Source organism: Rhamphochromis longiceps, linkage group LG17, assembly GCF_057381845.1.
Source record: "Rhamphochromis longiceps isolate RC_006_pf linkage group LG17, R_longiceps_female_GT1.1, whole genome shotgun sequence".
Classification (NCBI taxonomy): Eukaryota; Metazoa; Chordata; class Actinopteri; order Cichliformes; family Cichlidae; genus Rhamphochromis; species Rhamphochromis longiceps.
Window position 1 is genome coordinate 33,122,186 of NC_140573.1, and position 20,272 is coordinate 33,142,457.

The 20,272-nt window shown below is 39.0% G+C and overlaps 1 protein-coding gene across 7 annotated transcripts in view; it reads right to left on the reverse strand.

The window, feature by feature from the left end:
- Nucleotides 1–20,272, reverse strand: part of LOC146650012 (tyrosine-protein phosphatase non-receptor type 12-like) — a 56,617-nt gene that overhangs the window by 19,596 nt on the left and 16,749 nt on the right. For all 7 annotated transcript variants that reach the window (XR_014908083.1, XR_014908082.1, XM_085385974.1 and 4 more), the window contains exons 2-12: nucleotides 10,626–10,734; nucleotides 9,038–9,114; nucleotides 8,796–8,891; nucleotides 7,199–7,237; nucleotides 6,828–6,899; nucleotides 6,604–6,663; nucleotides 5,649–5,791; nucleotides 4,827–4,893; nucleotides 4,665–4,742; nucleotides 2,869–2,967; nucleotides 168–253 (exon numbers count right to left, since the gene is read on the reverse strand). Coding sequence is in view for 5 of the 7 variants with exons in the window: in XM_085385974.1 (XP_085242100.1) it covers nucleotides 168–253; nucleotides 2,869–2,967; nucleotides 4,665–4,742; nucleotides 4,827–4,893; nucleotides 5,649–5,791; nucleotides 6,604–6,663; nucleotides 6,828–6,899; nucleotides 7,199–7,237; nucleotides 8,796–8,891; nucleotides 9,038–9,114; nucleotides 10,626–10,734 (926 nt within the window). In the remaining 2 variants the exon portion in view is untranslated. The remainder of the gene's footprint in view (nucleotides 1–167; nucleotides 254–2,868; nucleotides 2,968–4,664; nucleotides 4,743–4,826; nucleotides 4,894–5,648; nucleotides 5,792–6,603; nucleotides 6,664–6,827; nucleotides 6,900–7,198; nucleotides 7,238–8,795; nucleotides 8,892–9,037; nucleotides 9,115–10,625; nucleotides 10,735–20,272) is intronic.

Sequence of the window (20,272 nt, forward strand, 5' to 3'; positions counted from 1 at the left end):
TGGGCTTGTTAACTAATCTGTGTTGAGGACGAGGTAAAGCAGGTGAAAACTAAAACGCAGAGTCGACCAGTTGCAAACATCCTTAATGAAAAACAGGCCGGAACGATTTAACGATATAAGGAGATAAACTGAAAAAAAAAAAAATAAATGTCAGACAAATGTCCTACCTGCGAATGCGGGGAGGTTTTGGAGGTGGAGTGTCCCATGTATCATCCGATAATTGGTTGCTTGCTTTGTCAGGACTGCTTTCATCCTGGACACACACACAAGAGTAACAAAATAGTTGGACACGACATTTGTGAAAAGTGGAAAATAAGGGAAACCCTCTTATTTTTCCTTCCTGTCATATTTAGATGCTGGAAAGCAACTACAATCATCCCTACTTTTAGTTAATCAATATATTTAATTTTTTGTATACCTGTTTGCATATTTACATGAAAGATGAAGCTTATTTTTCATCAAGGCCTCTGGACTAACCCTCTTTCTTCTCACCTAAATGTTCCTGAAGCAGAGGTAACAAGTTGCTACAAAGTTGCTTCACCAAACGATGAAAGACTTATTCTGAAAGAAGCCCTCCCCCAAACAACAATTTTTCTCTCTCTTCCTCTCAGCTCTCATCTTTCCTCTTCTCCCCTGTGACTCATTAGTTTGACTCCCTCCCCACTCTGATAATGAGAAGATGACAGGCCAACTTCAGTTGTCAAACTCATGACATAGGGGCAAACCGGGCCATTTGAACGCTCTAGTCTGCCGAGGAACTAAATTCTGATCTAAGAAAAGAGGGCAGGAACACAGCTTCTTTAGCTCCGTATGTCCACGTATGTTGTGAGAACCGATCTAGTGGGACGGTTTCCTGTGAACAAAGGCGGGCGTGAGCGTGCGGAGAAACATGTGGGATGCGTGTATGTGGAGGCTTATTGTTCCCAATGCCACAGAGATCACCTATGTGGGTGTTTTAGTCACCAACAATGGCTGACTGGACATGAGTCAATGCATGTATGGACTGAGTCAGTACAGCACAGCAATACTGATGTGCTGTTTGTGCGTGCAGCGTTCTTCTTGGACTTGCAACTAAGTGAGATAACAACAGGGTCACGATCAGCAGCTATAGACTTGTGCTGCAGTTTATGTCACGCTTGGTGCAAACCACACCTTATCCTTAAATGATTAATAGCATAAATTTTAAAACAAGGGAAGTAGTGATACAGTTTGTCCACATTTTAGAGCCGCTCAAAGATATATTGAGCTCCACTTTACAAAGTATGTCAGCAGATTCTTTTCTAATGTCAAAAACAGTTGTGTCCGTCTGTGTGACCGTGTCTTGCGAGGGTCGCCCTTTCCCAACGGATGTGTTTTTCTATTCTCAGACTCAGAGTGCATTATGGGAGAGAAGTGATGTCACCAAAGCTTCCTAAGCAGGAAGTGAGCTTCTGGATTACTGCCAGCACACTGGCTCTGTATCCCCCCCTCCCCCCACACCTCCCACAGTCTTAAGATTTGCCAGTCTTAAAAGCTCTCTCATTGATTCCCATTTCCACCATGTCTATGTTTTCACAGGTCAGGTGGAGCACTCATTTCTTGATGTTACCTCACCTGATGCTGCTTTGCATCATTTTAATTTCTCTTTAGGATTAAAAGGCTGTGAAATGGCACCACCTCAACACAGCTAGCACCTAAAGCTTCCCATCTTCTTCAGGCAGAAACGTTTGACACAGAAACTGGTTGCATTACTTCAGAGGCCACTGGTGTAAAATGCCGATGGGTATTTGTATAGCATGTTGCATATGCTGCACTTAAACTTGCATTTGTGAGCTTGTTTCTCTTAAAAAGCAACTGAAGCAAACATGCCTCAGAAAGAGGCAGCAGATTTATGGTCTGGTATTTTATCTGCTCACAATACATTTATTATTACTTGCAATTATTCTTCACTTACAGTAACAGCAGTTTCTGTTTATATCACTTAATGTGCTCTACTGATTTCAGCCTCTTACAGTGAAGCTTGTGCAGTCCTTCTATGGTCTAGCTCTCTAAATATAGAGCAGCTTGTAGTCTCTTTAAGGCTGCTTGATGGGATGACAGGAAGAATCTATAGTTAAATGATAATTTGTGTTCCAAAACGAGATTAGAGCGTGAATATTTAAAAACACAAAGTTTTGGTGTCTTTCAAGTTTGGGAAATAATATTTGTCCCTCTTTTTTTGTGTTGTTTTGTTCTTTAGGCTGGGTATATGCTGTGCACTGTCCTAAATGAAAGGTCATTGTGAAAAAAACTGGTGGCATCGGGTCATATCAAAGTGTCCATATCTATGAGCCATCCATTCCCAGTTGTAGCAGCCCTATTCAAACTTGAGGACGAAACACAGAAGAAGAAATTCTCATACAGTCTACATACATCAAGCTTTAGTTTCATTTTATTAGACCTACGTTGTACAGTGTCATTTGCAACAAACTTTGATCATATGAGAAAAATTTTTTTGGCCATGGGAGGAGGACCAGAGACAATTCAGGACACTTTGTATAGAGCGCTTGTGTATTTGGGGGCAATAGAGGATAATGTAAAGCAATTTAAAATGAGGTCAGTGGTAAGTGACAGAGCAAAGCGCTTCCAGTTGTTTTTAAATAGCTGAAATTGTCTGCAGTCCTCAGAGTACTCTGTACAGAGATATCTCTCGTTTTAAGCACAATCACAATGACTCTTCTTTTTCTGTCTGTAAACAAAAGTTTTCTTTAGACCTCTCCACACCATCTTCTCCCCTGTGACTAATTATCTGTATTTTTTTCCCCTCCACTCCCAGTAAGTTACTCAGCGACATCCTGTCTTGCTTTAACACTACAGAGCATGCACAGTGTGTGTGTGTGTGTGTCATACCATGCCATCATGGATCTGTGTGCTGGTGGGACTCTCCAGCTGCTGTAGCTGTTTCTCAAACAGTTGAGCGATGGCTCTATGAACCAGCTCATACTGCTCCTATAGATAGAAAGAAAACAGACACATGATGAGGCAGGAGGGAGAGAAAAAAAAACTGGTGCATGAAGAAAGAGATAAGGGTTAAATGCACAAGATGTGAGAGGAAAGAGAGAAGTAGAGGAGGGGGAAAAAACAAGTTTCAGCAAATCAATATCAAATCAAATATACTTTCCACTCTATCAAAACAGATTTCATTAGTTACAAGCTTCCTACAGGATGGCGGTCTGAGACTTTGAACTCAAACCTGTGTCAGCGTTTGGCAAATCAATTCTGTAATTCAATTAACCGAGCTCATTTTCACTCCTGGGAGAGAAAAAGAAACAGCTCGGACTAAAGGTACAAATTTGACTCTATGTCAAAGTGCAAAATGCCTCCTGGCGAAAATCACACATTAACTACAGGAAGTAAACATGAAAACACACCCATGTTAAAAATTGTGGCAAAACAACCTCAACCAGTTACACGCAGCGATGGGAACGCGAGACAATGAAAGAACCTTTTCAACCAGGTATGTAGCAAAACGAGATGAGAATGAAGGGGCGACCTTTAGCAGGAAATAAGCTTATTATTACAGCTGTGCATTCGAACATTATACCCTTAAAAGAACAGAAGGTTAACAATATCTCTTTTCCAAATCTTGCAGAAATACAGTTTAACACTTCAGTTATATGATAACATGCCTTTTTTTTTTTTTAATTACAATGAAGGAAATGAAAATCTACTTGGCAGCCATTACCACACATACATTACAGCCAGGCGATCAAGGTTCACATCAACATTAAACAAACTTTATCCTGCAGACACAGAACAAACTGTGTGGTGTCTGTCTGATTGAACCCATGTGACAACGGAGCAGAAGACTGTCCAAAGAATTCCCACTGAGGGAGTGTTCGTGCTGATTTTAATTACCTCCTGCCTGCGGCACTCTACCTAAGTGCCACTTCTCATCTAAACCGAACAGATTATTTCCCACGACCGAGTATTAGGGCCACATTAAGAAAAATATTTAAAAATTGTGTGCATTTTGAGAAAAAAGTCAAAATGTGGAGATTACAGTTGCCAATGCCACGGCTCATATACATTCTACAAAACGCCTTGTGTAGACGAGTCAGTGAAACTAACTGATCAGCTGTCCTATTGCCTCTTGTGATTCCACTAGTATCCTTTCACCTGCCCATTTCATTTTGGACAAATCTGGCCAAGTCCTCCAACTTTGTGTTTGCTTTTTTTTTTCTTCAGTGTTCTTTTACTTATCACACCACTGTGTTTATGTGCTAAAAGAGAAATTACTTCCTTTTAAATGAAACCAAGTACGATCTCGCTAACTCAGCGACACAAGGCATTTTGTAGAGGGTATAGCAGCCGTGGCAGTTTGTCTTGAAACACCTGTAATCTCCATATTTTGACTTTATTTTCAAAATGTAAATGTTTTTCTTTAAGTGGCTCTAATACTCCTACATAATTTCCAGTAACGAGAACACATCTAATACAGAAAAACCCTATATATAAAAAGGGTGTTATATATGACGACGTCTCAAGTTCGTGACCTCAGGGCCATGGTTGTGCGTGGCAGCAGTAAAGCTTCTGAGGACTGATTAGCATTTCTGTGCTGGTATGGAACAAGTAAATAAATGATCGCTCTGCATAAACATCCGTTTCATTAATTTACATCTGTAATGAAAGCTAAGGCAACAAACCTTGGTTTGAACAGCCGAGTGTCGCTGTGTCCTCATCTCTTGGATCAACCGGAATACATTAAAATCTTCTGGAATTTTCTTTACAACGTTAAAGAGAATTAAAAGAAATGTTAAAATCGATCTAATGTGTACATTTGCACAGGTAAGTGTGTGTTGACATACCCCGGCTTTGAGGAGGTTCCATGTGTAGTCAATAGCACAGATAGCTCCTGTCCTCCCACAGCCTGCACTGTGATTAGTGGAAACACACACATATACACAAATAAGCTTTTGTTGTATCGGTGTACTAGATAACTAGATTTCTATTACTGAGAAGCATCTGCTCTTTTTGTATGTTGTTTGCATGTGTGTAATAACACCTCATCCAGACAGGAAGGAGACAGGAGCCTCACAGAAGCACACACACACACACACACACACACACACACACACAAAAAAAAAATCATAAAAAGTGATCTCACGCTGTCAGCAAGCATTCTGCTACTATAAAGAGTACCGTTTCTCCACACAAACAGCGCACATCAACCCACACAAAGCATCTTAACAGATGCAGAGATGCAGCTTTAAGTCCTGCTGTGTAACAGAGGAACCAGGAAATGTCCTCAGGCTGCTCATTATAGCTCATTACACACACATGGAGACGAGTGTGTGCATTGTGTGTACACCCATGCATGTGCGCAGCAGAAAGCTAGAAACTGTGGGCTTGTAATTATTCTGCTTTTGTTTACACTCAAGTTGATAACTTTACCATTTAAGCTTCTTACTGTACTATACTGATAATATTTACATTTGTAGCCTAGAACTTTCTGTCAAGTCTCCAGCTTCAGTAAATTGGGTAAAACCTGCTTTGTTTAAGGCAATTAAGCATTTTACATGAATCCATTTTTAGAAATTTCATATATTTCACATATTAGCTGAATTTCACCAAAACAACAAAAACATTAAAACTCAATTTCAGCTAAGAGTAGATGCATGCATAACTACCTGCAGTGTACACATATTGGGACATCATTGTTCTCTTGGTATTCTCTCATCAGCCCAATCATATCCAAAATGGAATCAAATGATGAGGGGACGTCATGATCTGGCCAGTTCATATAATGGAACTGCGTTATCCTACGGGATTCCTGCAGGAAAACAAACGTTGATAACTGAGTGGAGAGTCAGATGAAAGCTGGTTCAGTGGTGAAGGAGTGAAACTATGATATGCCATGAACAATGTTGCCAAACTGAATCTTTAAAAAAAAAAAAAAAAACTTTATTGACACACAGTTTAAGTATAATCCCACCCCATGGACCTCCAACTTGTACACAAAGGAAATCGTTTTTCACACTAACCCAAACAGCTCTCTCCAGATGCATCTGTAGTCTGCAGTATTCAAGCCTGAAGACGGTGCATCAGATCTGGAGCATGACCAGTTGTTTTATTTTTGTTTGGATGTTTTTAAAAAAAAAAAAAAAAAATCCCTCACACACACAAAAAAAACCCTAAACAAACAAATAGAAAAAAAAACAAGAGTGCAGCGTGACTGTCTGACTGTCTATGCAGACCTGTCAGGATATTGCACTGCAACAGCCTGAGACGTCTGAAGGATGTTTGTGGTCATTCAGCACAAACGGGAATTTTTTAATGCACCAATCGTCCTGCGTGCAACATTTGGCTCCTGGTCAAATGGCTCCTTTTTCCTCAAACTCAAATTTAAAGGTTGGCGTTTAGATGCATGCAAGCAGTTGAAGGGGGACTTTGGGTTTATGGCTGCAAAAAGAAAGCCTAATTGTATTTGTTGGAAAACATGTGGATATGAAGTTTATTTGTAGGCAATCTTGTCGCTATTGTGATAGGCTGTAGCGTTATCTGAAAGTTAACACTTACTTTAGACTGGTTTCTTGATAAACTACATTAGGTATTAATGAAGAGGTCTCGAGAGAAAGCACTTACATTTTCATACTGTGCTGTCAAAGTCCTGATGAAGTAGTCTGTTCTGGCCTGCTCCGATTCCTAGAAAACAAAAACATGTGAGAAAAGAGGCAGTCCCAAAACGCAGACCTGCTACGTGCACTCGTCTCACACTCACTCACACACACACACACACACACACACACACACACACACACACACACACACACACACAGAGCTGTATCATCACAGATTTGTCTACTTACATAGGAGATTCTGAAAGGGCCAAAGCTCATAGGCTGCTCCCCCTGCATCGGGAAATACCGCTCACACTTTTTCTAACCAGAGAAGAAAAGTTAGCTTTGGCTGAGAACAAAATACGAGACAGACACCACAGCTTCCTGTGAACACACACTTTCAGATTCAAAATAAACAATTAATGTGACATGTAGAACATAGATGGTGACAAATATAAGTGACTAATTATGTGCTTACTATAGCCATACGTGCAAGCAATATAGAGCTCAAAATAAGTGATCAGTGTGAATTCACATCGTCTCTTTCCACAAACATTTTTTTTTATTAGAAAAAAGAAAAGCAGTTGTGATTTTACATGTGCAAAAATGTGCACACTTACTCTTCCCATCTCAAACTCTCGACAAGCCATCACAATAACCTGCGAAGACACAAAAAGGAAGGATTACAATATAAACATTTAAGCTCTCAAAACTAAAAACGCAGATTTTTATTCATTCCTGCGTGCTTAGATTTAAAAGAGTTAGAGAAACTAAGCAGAGCATCCTTCACGTTTGATCGCACATTTCCATGCAGCTGCATTTCAGGTCATTCCCTTTGATCCTACAGGAGTAATTATCAAAGCTGCAGACTCATCCCTCTTCATAGCACTAGTTAAACCTAATCATAGCCCTCCTCCCTCTTCTCATCTTTGTCCATCTGGTTACAGCATAAGCACTCTCCATCTGCCTCTTAATTCCTGACGACACAATTAAATATTTATTTTGAGTATCTTCATTATTACAGTCTTACTTCGTACACTTTATTTAACCGCCACTAATGTCAACATTTTTTCTCCAATTTGTGTGATGACGCAAACCTTTTGTTCTTCCAAATCTGCACTCTTGGAAAGAGTAAGCGCTCATTTAAAAGAAAACAAATAAACAAAAAAAGGAGAATTACATTTTACATTAAAAAAAAGAAAAAAAAAAGTCTTCTGTTAGCTGCGGCTAGTTCTTGCAGCATTTTGCAAAAACACATTAGGTAATAAACCCTCTCTTCCTCTTCAGCCACCCTGCTAACAAAAGATCCCCCGGCAGCACAGCAGTTTTTATGCTTTTTGTGGCTAGCTTGCCAAATACTTGCACTGTTAAGGTGCCATTTCCAGCTCTTGCAGCACCACCTCTCCCTTGCTATTGTGCTCTTCTAGTGGTCACTCGCAGTACTGCAACAAAACAGTCAACGCAACACCCCGAAGCGTTTTTCCCCCCCTCATAGAGCTCGATTACTAAAAAGACATCTTTAAACTATTGAACTGAACTGCTTTACCATTCCCGTTATAGAATATAACCTAACCTTAACCTTATATATTGTAACCCTTACAGAGCCTAGAAAGGTTTGTTTCGAGCAAGCCGACTCGCTCAGAGACTAGTATAGCATCATAATCGACAGTACTATTTACTGATTTAAGAATCCAACATTCTGATATATCAGCTGATATTTTGTATTTATGTGTGACATGTGTAGTTATTTTTTTGCTTGTTTATGCTCTGCTCAGACAACTTCGCCCTCTGGTGGACAAACTTCAACAAGAAGGTTGAAGGGTGTTTCTTTGATCTCTTCATCACTTTTTAAAATATTTTATTTATTATATATTATAAATACCATTATTTATAAATTGGCAAATAACCAGGTTCTAGTTTTAAAGACTTTTTAATTCCATTTAAATCCTCAGTAGATAAAAGTTTACATTGCTGAAATTGGATCAAATCACTGCAAAGAAGCCAATAATCAGATATCCAGTCTATTAATGAAGACGGGAAGAAAAACCCCCCATCAAGTGCATCCAAACTGTACATCAGACTTTTCCTGCTCTCTTTACCTTCAACGTTTTAGCTCAAAAACAGCACTTAGATACACGATTCAATTGTTCACAATGAGAAAAACAAAAAAAATATCCCCATCCATTGACTTCCAGTCTTCTAGTAAGGAAAACTCACAGCAACATTGTATTCCCAGATCATCCTCCAGAAGTCGATGACAGTGTTCGGCAGTGGACCCTGAGTTGCAATATAGGCCTCTGGGCCATCCATACCCTGAAAGCAGAGAAAACATGTTCACCGATCAATTATATTAACACATTCAGCGAGGATTAATCACATGACTCAGTACACTATAAGAACTTTTCCACTAAACTGTAAACAACATGCCAGAGAACATGGTAAAGTAACCTGACATTTACCTTAATGAAGTTAGCATTGATGTAATCTGTGTCCTGATTGGTTGTTTTTAGCTTCAGCTTCACTCTACTGTGATCAACTGGGGAGGAAATGGAAAGAAATATTTTCTCTATTAAAACATTTTCTTCTTATTGAAACAAAAATAAACAAAAAATGAATGAGGATATAAGTGGGAACAAGTAAAATATGTGATATAATGGACACAGTATTATCCTCCATTTTTATGTACAGTGCGTGTGTGTGCATACACATCTGTCACAGATGAACCAGTTTTTCCTTTGCCTTGTCAGCAACCCATTCACTAAAAGCCTTAATGAATGAATGGACAGAGGAGAAAAGCAGGATAAAGGTATAAAAAGTAGGACAGATGTTGGATCACGTAAGCTTCCCCCGAGGTTATTATTAAGTACCGCAAGACCTCTGTGTAGGAAACCATTGCATGACCTACGGCAGCTGTAGCTGCTATAAATGGATCTCTAAATATACTTTATTTCCTAAATTTCATTCATTTAACCAAGTAGTTAGAATAAAACCCTCAAAGTAAACACGAGCAGGTGACAATATCTAAAAAGATATTTGACATTTGTTGGGGCTGTTACCAGCTTTAACTGAACACCGTTTTCTCTGGTGTACAGTGACCTTTAAAGCTGAGCTGATATGTGCATGACGCTTATAAGCTGCTCGTCATGCAGGGAGCAAAGTTTCATATAGATTATATTGTCAGGCAACACTTCTGATCAAAACGCCAAGTGAAAGCAGGTGCGTTTATTGCTGTGAATCAACTACAGTCATGAAAAAGATGCAGAATGATAAGCTAGTGCAGCACATTTGGCCTTGATCTATGCATATATGTGCGCATACATAAAGGCCAGATGTGCATTTTGATAAACAAGATGCCAACCGGAAGGAGTAAAGCAAAAATCGTCCACAGATATTTTTACCTACTCATAGGCAGCACACAACCACCAAAACCTACAACAATGCTAAACATTATGCTCCATTTAAATCCTTGTTTATAGCAGCATTGTAGCGTAGCAAGGAGGCACATTAATGCAAAGGCCAGGTGTGACCAAAAAGTTCCCATAAAAATCAAAAGTTAATTTCTTGTGCACCTCCAATTCTCCTCCCACTTTTCAGAGTTAACTAGGTAAGTAGCATCTGAAGGTTTGGGCATACCAAATTAACAGAATTTGCCCATTTTGTCCCCTTTGTCCTCCCCATGTCTTCTTAGTATGAAGAAGCCTTGTCTATTAATTTTTGATTGAATACATTGAAAGTTGAAAAAAAAAAAAAAAACAAGAGAAATTTGAACTAACTAAATCACGTGGAAGCTATGAGATAAATTATGCCACTCTAAGCTAAAGAAAAAAAGTTGGCATCTTTACATACCAACCCCAACTTTTATCCTGTTTTCTTAAAAGAAAGTGGATAAATCAGCAGTGGCTCCATTCACCGAGTTGCCAGTATAACATACAAGAAAGGTACATCGAAAAGTAACATGGTCATAAATTTTTATTAGTTTCACCTGTTTCTGATAAGTTCAAATGTGTCCTGTGGGAAAGAATCTTTCATCTGTGGAACATGACTTACATGGCAGTATATCTTTATATCTGTTCTTCTTCACATTCTCCTCTCTCTCCCCTATGTTGGTCGGGTAGATCTTCTCTGTCCGGTATTTGGTAGATAACCGTCGTAACCGCTAAAAACAAACAAGAGAACAGGACATAGACTGTAAAACACTGCTTTTCTCTTTAGCAGTTAGACATTTACCATGTGAAGTGGTTAAAAGTATAAACTGGTCTTCAAATAGAAGAACTCAAACATTGATTATTGTATTATTATATGATAAGACAGCAGGGTCAATCAGTGATACAAGTCAGACACAAATCAGCCTATCAACATCAGTATCACTCAAGAGAGAAAACTGGTGAGCTCGAATGAGAAAGCAAGCACTAGACAACAGCGCTAAAACCCCCAACACAAAACAAAAAAATAGAACTTACAGATGATGGTTAATAGACAGTGTTCAGTGCTCCCAACATACTCTTTCTTTAGACTGTCAACCGGGGTATATACCCGGCAACTCATTTCAGCATTTTCATTTTTAGTTTTTATCTGTCTGAGAGAAGACCACCCACAATTCACATATTCGTGGGAAATAACCTCGCTCTTGTTGTGAAAGTTTAATTGTTGATAACCAGCCCACATTCCAGATCAAGGCACCAAAAACTGGTTTGCTAGCACGTTGCCTGTAGATCGTATGGAAGATGCTGAACTGTCTGCCAATGCTTGCCTTCTACCTGCCTACTAATACTAACCAGGCCTTCAAAGTAAAAAAGTCTCGATTTAACGCTGCAATCAACACATTTCATTCTTATTCTGAAGGCCACCCGTCACGTGTCACACTTTTCACATTCTCACCACCACTTGACGAGTAGTTGCCAAGTCACTGAGGACAAGTCTGCATTTTTCATGCAAACTACAGGCAACGGCAGCAACCACAGCAATTGCAAAGAGGTTCTCAGTGTACCAGCATTTCTCTTTGTGACCAATTTTACATAGTGACTGCGAGTTCCCCAGGTGTTCACCAGTAATGATCAAGGCACATACTTTTCCAAAGAAGGGATTCGTGAGATTCCCGTGGTTGCCGGTAGGTAGCATAACAACAGCAGTGGCTGCAATGACTTTAGACATGCTCGCAAAAGTATGGGTCGACTATCGTACGACATATACCATGCGTCCAGAGGGGTACACATCAAGCACTTGTAAACACTGCAATATATTCAGCCACATATTTTAACCTTTACTGCAAGCTTTTAGGTTCACAACTTGTTTCCGTCAGCTCCACTCCAAGCCCGAGTGCGTGCAAGGAGCTGAAAAGGTTGGATCCGTGCATCCTTGTTCATTTAAGAAAGCATGTTTGCCTCCTTTCGTTGCATCCACTCGCGCCAGACGGAAACTAAATCGGTGGGAAACATGTTTCACTTCAGTGTTTGTCTTAGCTTAGATACAAGCAGGTTATTCCCATTTATAAACACAGAAATGCTATTTTATCAGTCCTTCTATGCTGACATCACTATTAATACCATTACACCACAGTCTAACACACGAACTCCCAGTCCTCTCTGTGTGACAGTGCATAAAGTTAAGTGTGTCCAAATCTAATAGTGGCTGACACTGATGAAGACACACTCAGTTAATGGGAAATGGGAAGAGCACAAGTACGTGGGTCTCTTGTGTGACAGCAGGCCAGAGCTTAGCTAGCTGTCCTTGAACACTGCAGGCAAGGATGAGGATATCTTTACAAAAGGAGAACACTATATTTTCTTCTGTTTACTCGTGTAACTACAGTCATTATGTGTTGGGCTTCGGGCGTTTACAAAATGAAGGTGACCTACACTCAACACCGAAAGCGCCATTTGTGGCCACAGAAGACTGAGCTAAAAAAAAAAAAAAAAAAAAAAAAAAAAAAGCAGCTTAATACACTATAAAATGACTTTTCAATGAGTCTCTTTATTGTCAAGACAACTGCTACTGTGATAGAAAATGACATCAGGAAGAGGAAAAAATTTTAATTTAAAGAACCACATTTTATTAAGCCTATTCTGAATCCTTTGTTTTTTTTTAATCTTCATTCTGGTCTTGAGTTTAACAGTGAAAGTCTAAAGAAACTTCAAAAGCACAGCAAAACTTTTGTACCATTATAAAACTCTTGCTGCTGAAGTTAGATAGCATTCGCATGGTGTCACTCTCAAGGGCCTTAAAAAAAAGAAGATATTTCTGAAGTCTGTTTAATCTCTTTCCTCTTGGTTATTCAGACATTGAGGAAATTAGGAATCTCTCTCTCTCTAAGTCTGAGAAAGTCGGCGTGGGCGTTCAGGCTTCTGGAGCCTCGTGTGAAAAATGGTCCCACCTCTTCTCTCTGGCTTTCCTCCTGTTACTGTAGCACGGCACTGCACACCCCAACTCCTTGTGTTTCTTCCTCGTTTCACTTTTGTAACAACTACAGTGCTAGTGGACATATTAGCATTGAATAAATGTGACATTTCAACAAAAAAAAAAAAAAAAAAAAAAAAAAAAAAAAGACTATACTTGATTTTTCAAAATCTACAATGCTTACAGAAGTATTAGATAGTGGTTTCTGTGCATCAGTTTTTTCTTCACTCGTAAATAATTAAAGCATTTCTGACTTCCAGAAAGTTGTCTTTTGAATCTTTTTATATTTTCTGAGCACAGCACACAAGAATCCCCCCAATGACATGATCAGTTTTTCAAAATTTAATTTTACGAACTGACGGAGAGAAAAGGAGCGCGAAACAGAGACCGTGGGCGGCAACACAGCTGTGCATGTGTGTGAGAGTGTGTGTGTGTGTGTGTGTGTGGTAATAGCGTTAGAGCTCCTCTGGCCTCATGTGAATTACATTTGCAACAGAGGTCTGCTTCTGTGTTGGGCCACAGCCCGGGCAGACATGCACACAAACACACTCTCACATAGACACATACACAAAACGAGTAGAGAAGTCAGGCAGTAATGATGATAAGTGGCTTCCCTTTGTAGCCCCTTTTGTTTCATTTACAGGAAACCCGGGGAATCAAATTCATTTTCCCCATTAAATCCTGTGGATTTAGACATTCGGTGGCACCTGGGCGTACAGATTTTTGCCCCCTTAATCACCCATTTTAATCTTGAATGACAGAATATATTATCTGCCAGTTAGGACAAACCAAGCAGTAACAGCAGCTACACTCAAAATTTCTGCAAAATTAACTCTAGGGCAGGGGTGTGCAGCATAAGGCCTAAGGGCCAGAATCAGCCTGACACAGACTCAATATCGGCCCACTGTATGACTTTGGAAAATGTATTTTTTAGGTGGATAGTTCTGGTATCTTCTGTTTTACAGTTACAAGACAGTCTGGGCAATGAGCTACTTACTCTATAAGCCCAGGGAGACAAGCTGATAGATTTTTTTAATTTACTACAGCAGTATTTCTTTATCATGTAGAAAAACTGAGATGTAATGTTGAAATTACAAGTCTTCTTTTTCTTTAAATATATCTGAGGGATAGAATGTGTAGTTAAACTTTGAGTTTTTACTCCAGTGAATAGCTTTGCATCGTTCACAGTTCGATGTAACTCAATCTTATTCTGTGAGATGATAAAAGGTCCTTAGTTCACTCACTGTCTACCATGCTGCTATAAGGCAACCCTATCGTTAAGCAATCTTCTTATGATAGACACAAAAAAGGTGTTTTTTGGACAGCAAGTGGGCGGGGCTTCTTGATTAGATTTTAAGGATACCTGTTCAATGACATAACGCAGAGCCAAAAGTAGTAAAACCTGCCTGAAACTAAGTGTCAAGAGCAATCTGAAACTTGAGCTTTTAGCTAACAAGGATTAGCAACACACAAATGTACTATAATAACAATCATAAACATTTGTAACTGATACGTTTTAGTATCCCAGGTTTCACACAGTCACTGATAACAAATCTGTAAATTATACTGATGTTCTTAAATATAATTAAAAGCATGTATGCAAAACCAGTAGTTCTAAGTCATGAATTCACCATAGAGCGCTATCTTCAGCATCACTGACAGCGCCTTTATTTATCACTTGTTAATCTGCTGATAGAGCAGGGCTGACTTGTCTGTGGAGTGTCACTTACAACAATTACAGGAATGGCAACTAGGAACTGCTTCCAAATTGTCTACTCCATCAAAATATATGCCTTTAAATGTATCAGTTCCTTTAATCAACGCTAGCATATTTTCTGAGAAGTTGTGCAACAATGGATGTAAACTCAGCATGGCCTTTTTTTTTTTCCTGTCTTGACCACAGAGACAACTGAAAAGGAATTAATGAAACAACCAACAAAAGATCAACCCTATAAAGGCACTTGTTTCAATATCAGTCCTTAGTTATAATTACTAATATTATTACCAGTTAAAACCACTTGTTTAATTGAAAGCCTATGTGATTTAAGGTAGAGTAAAAAGATACCTCTATAATATTAGAAGATTAGATGAAGAAAATGTTAACAGTACTCCAATCAGTCCTGTGAAAAGCTGAGCTCACACCCGCACGGCTTCCATAGTAATTAAGAGGTTAAGTAGCAGCTATGTGTTGCTAATCAAATATACCTGATTAATTGACAAACTTGTCAATTAAGGCAAAAGTTTCATTTGCAGTTTGTAGGTCTGGGGCATTCTGGTGGGTTAACATCTTGCCACAATCTTCTTAGGAGGAGATGTTCCAGAAAATTCCCCACAAGATTAGACAATGCTCAGAGAAATTGGAAAAAACAAAACAAACAAACAAAAAGCCCCAAGTGCTACATCTCACACTCACACTCTGCAGGCCTCGATTAGCTTGTTAAATGTTGAAGTTCACCCCAGTATAATTAAAAACAGCTTGAACAAGAATAGCTTGTTCGGAAGGGTTGAAAAGGGGAAGTCTCTTCTTATTATAAAAACAAAACGAAACATAGCAACACAGTTTAGGTTTGCAAAGTTGCATCTGAACAAACCACAAGACTCCTGGAACAATGACCTTTTACAGACCAGACCAAAGTGGAGATGTTTGGTCATACTGCGCAGCACCATGTTTGGTAAAAACCAAACAGCATATCTGCACAAACAACTCATACCAACTATAGAGCACGGCGGTGGAGGGGAGATGATTTGGGCTTATTTTTCCAGCCACAGGACGTGCGCACCTCGCAGTCACACTGTCGACCGTGAACTCCTCTGTAAACTATTCTAGAGTCTAGACTGAGAACACCAGTTCAAAAGCTAAAGCTTAAATCAAGATTGTATCATGCCACAGGACAACGTTCTCAAGCACATCAACAAATCTACAACAGAACGGCTGACGAAGAAAAGAATCAGGATGTTTCAATGGTCCAGTCAAAGTCAAGACTTCAACCTGACTGAAATGCTGTGGTGGGACCTTAAGAGAGCTGTGCATAAATAAATGGCTGTAAACCTCAATGAACTACAACACAGTAAAAAAGCGTGAGCCAAACTTCTTCCACCAATGATGTGAGACACTCATAAAATCATATGATTATTGTTTCAATCAATTTCAATCAAAAGGCAATTTGTGCAAAATATTTAAGCTCAGAAAACGGAGTAAGCTGAAAAAAACAAAAACAAAACAACTCTTGAGCTTTTTGTTTCTTTTACACATAAACTACAGATGTGGCAGTTTAGGAAATTTCAAAACAGCCATAACTCTCCATGATTTATGTTTACTGTGAGAGATATGTGTTTGCACCGTTTACATATTTCTTTTGTCGTTCAAACTAAGCATGTTTCTTTCACTGTCATTTATCACTCAGTATCATTACAGATTAACAAAAAAAATACTGCTTTACCTTTACTTGTCCTAAATTTTATTTCCAATTATTCTTACATAAAACACAGAGATACACCAAAGCATGTGTGTCCTCTCACAAATAATTTCAATGTCTGAAGAATTGAAGAGTGTGACGTTTATAAAACAAACTAACAAGAGAAGTGAAGTGTAAGAAAATTCGAGTGGAAAAAAGAGGAGATCAGAGCTTGCGTATTTCAGATAAAGGAGAAAAAGTGATCTGAGGTCAAATATAAAAAGAAAGCGGAGGCAGCAGGAAAAGATGGGGGGAGAAAGGGGAAGCAAAGGACAAGGAGAGAGTCGAGGCTTTCAAGAGGCTCATGATAACTAAGCTAATGGGTTCTTTTATTGTTGTGTCCGACGTTTATTCACAAGCTCCCGTTGTACTCCGTCGCTTCATACTAGCGTCTGTTCTGAATGGAGAAGGTGGGGGCGAAGAAAAGTAAATATCCCTGTTTCTATTGGGATTCAAGTGCACTCCTCTATTCAAGTCTTGTTTGTTATCTAGCAGACGGTGGATGTATCGTTTCTGCCAAAGAGCACCTCTGGGTGGGAGAAATTAAGCAGGAAAAAATAAATAAAGAGAATTTTGATTTATTGTAACAGTAATAAATATAAATTCAACAGAGAATAATCCATTTACTACCACATTTAAAGAAATGAGAACCAGGATTCAGCGCTATTTGATATATCCCTTAAAATGAATCAGCTGTTAAATAAACTTCATGCAAACTTAAGAGTTTCAGCAGTTCTGTACTGATTTCATCCCAGCTGATCACAACAATGACTGGTGGCAATTTTAAACCAAGAAATACAACTGCCTATAACTCTTCTACCCTCAGGAAAGATGTCAGCACAATGAAAAACACAGGTACCCAACACCACAGGAAACTGCTGTGTTCTCGGAAAAACTTGTGACAGGTCCTGTGGTTTTCACACCCTTAAAGTCATCACATCATTCTCGTGTACAAAGTTGAAATTTTAAAATCACGTAATGCTTTCAATACATTTCTGTTTTAGCTTCTGCCTTTTTCTTAAAAAAAAAAAAAAAATTAAAATAAATTGATCACCTACTATGACATTTACGTGCTCTGATTGTTTAGGCGCCACTCACCAAGAGGTGCCAGCTAGCAAAACCTTCACCTGCAGATGTTCGAAGAACAGTAATTTTATAGCAATCTACTTTAGTGGGATTGCCATGAAAAATAACAGTAGTAGACTTCTCAAAAGCTCGAGATGCATGGAAACGTGTGTTTCCTCTTGCAGCCAACAACAGAACATCTGATGTACTTTGGTTTACAGTTAGAAAAGCACCTCTGGCCTTGAAGTGCCACATTGTTGTTTGTTAAACTAATTGGGGATGAAGCATATCTGTTAAGAAATGATGTAGATCAGTCACATGAGAAAAGAGCACTGCAAATGGGGCAATTCAGCTGCATTTCAAAGTAATTAAACAGTAATTGCACCTCTTGAATCGAAGTTATTAGTTTGCACTCTAATCACATGTTTATTGTTTCATTTTAAATTTACTGTGGTGGTGTACAGAGGCAAAAATTGCGTCAGTGTCCACACACTTATGGCCCTAACCACCAAAAAATAAATTATCCCCCCCAAACCACTTATACAGGAAAGAAAACCACAGGCAGAATACATGTGAGTAATATGAACAATTTCTAGGCAAGACCACATTGAAACCACTGGATGGTTGTGGCTCTGACTGCAAATGGATGTATCTTGAAACCTTACCTAACAAAAGCTCATTAGCATTTATTTGAAGACAACTGTCGAATTGCTCCAATATCTACAGGGCTCCAATTTCCTCCATTTTATCATGTTCTTTTGGTGCAATAAAATAAACTTCAGAGCAATAAATGTTTTTTTTTCTTTTTTTGCACATTTATCATTGTTACCATACTACTCATTATTTTTCTAGTTTTCCCAGCATTCACATGTCTCCCGTTGCTCAGTTTCCTTACGTACTCTGTTTCTACCTTCTGTTACCGGTAATGTCCGTTTCTATCACTTTCTTATTTCCCATCAGTCTGAGAAGTTAAACAGTGTGAATGAGCTGGCCAATTTCCTGTGAACGCTTGACTTCCACTGCCATGCACACGCAGGGCGGTGCCCCCAGCAGCCCAGGGCTGACTTCACAGACCCTCTTGAGGGTGTGACTGAATCACATGTGCTCAGAGACACATTTCTTCACAATGACTTGGCCTAAATGGCTTAAAGATGCCAGGGCAGTTACTGGGATGAGAAGCAGACTGAGGAAGTATAAATATTAAGAAAATGATTAGGGCTGAACGATTATGGAAAATAATCTAATTGTGATTTTTTGCCCCAATATTGCGATATGCGATTATTTTTTAAGGTATTTGTCTTCTGTATTATTAAACAAAGACAAGCAATACATCATATAGTATGGCCAATACTATATTACATTAATTTTAAACTGTTCTTTCCTGGAAGACAGACCTCTGTTATGATGACATGAGGTGATGCATGAATTGATGACTGACATTTTTATTTAACTTCTTCAATCACAACAGTATATTTGAACATACACAATAGTTTATTTTTAGCTTACAAACATCTGAGCATAAAGTGCTGACAAGGAACCCTGGTGTAAACATTAAAATGAAAGTCAGTACAATGTGCAGATTGCAGAAATATACATAAAAAAAATCAGTGGCTTTACCACACTCAGTTTTTCGACATCTGTGAACTACTAGACAGTCATTCAATTAAAAAATAATATAAAATAAATAAAACTAATAAATAAAAAATACACACATCTTACTGATCTCTGCAGTCAGTAACATTACACATAAAGTGCAAACATAATAGCAATTGTATAAACACACACACAAACACGCCTTTAAAGTTTAAAAGGCGTGAAATTGGACGGTCTAGTTCTGATTAGCGTCACCGCTGTCTCGGTGGAGTTTAATAAACTCGGCCGTCTGCTTCTTGCTATCTAAAATATAACCAGACACTGGTGTAAATTCTCGACTGTCTCATACTTCTGTTTAATAAGTTTTCTGTTTGACGTTTAGTCAGCTGTGTGAAAACCAAGGAGGAACCCACCCGGGGGATTAATAAAGTTTTATTTTATCTAATCTAATAACTTTAATCTCAGCCAAACCGATTTACTCACGAACAAACAAAACACTGAAAAAAGCCCAACAATAACATTTTTAGGTTGTCTAAGTGACTTATATATTACGTTTAACCCGAGCAGCGAAACTCCGCGGTGATCTGAAAATGATGTGCCGGGAGTTGTGCCGTTCTCGGCCGCATCAGTAACCCTCGAGCTCCCGGCTAGCTGTCGAGCTGGTGGGTAGCAGACGCCTCTGAAAACGTCGAAGCACTTTTGCAAATATGGGATATCTTGATAAACCGAGCAGATATTTGATGTTTACACAACTACTTTCTCGCCTGAAAATATGTTAAAAGTTTATTTTGTGACCCAGAAAGATTAGTATGAGTAATTTTAAAACTTAGCAGCGGCCGCCATTGCTGGAAACTGGAGTTTGGCTGGGCCGCGCTATGAATTCTGGGATATGGTAGTAATTTGGACAGCCTTCGGCGCGTCGCTGTGACGTAATCGGTCTACAAATGCGGCCTCAGGAGGATGCAGCCCATGAATTGTATAATATAATCGCAGTATAATCGCAGCCTTTGCGGTTAGAAAATTGCACTTGATCATGTCGCGATATTATCGCAAATGCGATATATCGTTCAGCCCTAAAAATGATGTTTTTAAAAAAAATGCCAACAGAGATCATGATGGAGACGGAAAGAGTGCTTTAGATGTAGTTGTTAGTGGATCTAACCTACTTTCTGTTTCCTGGCTGAACAA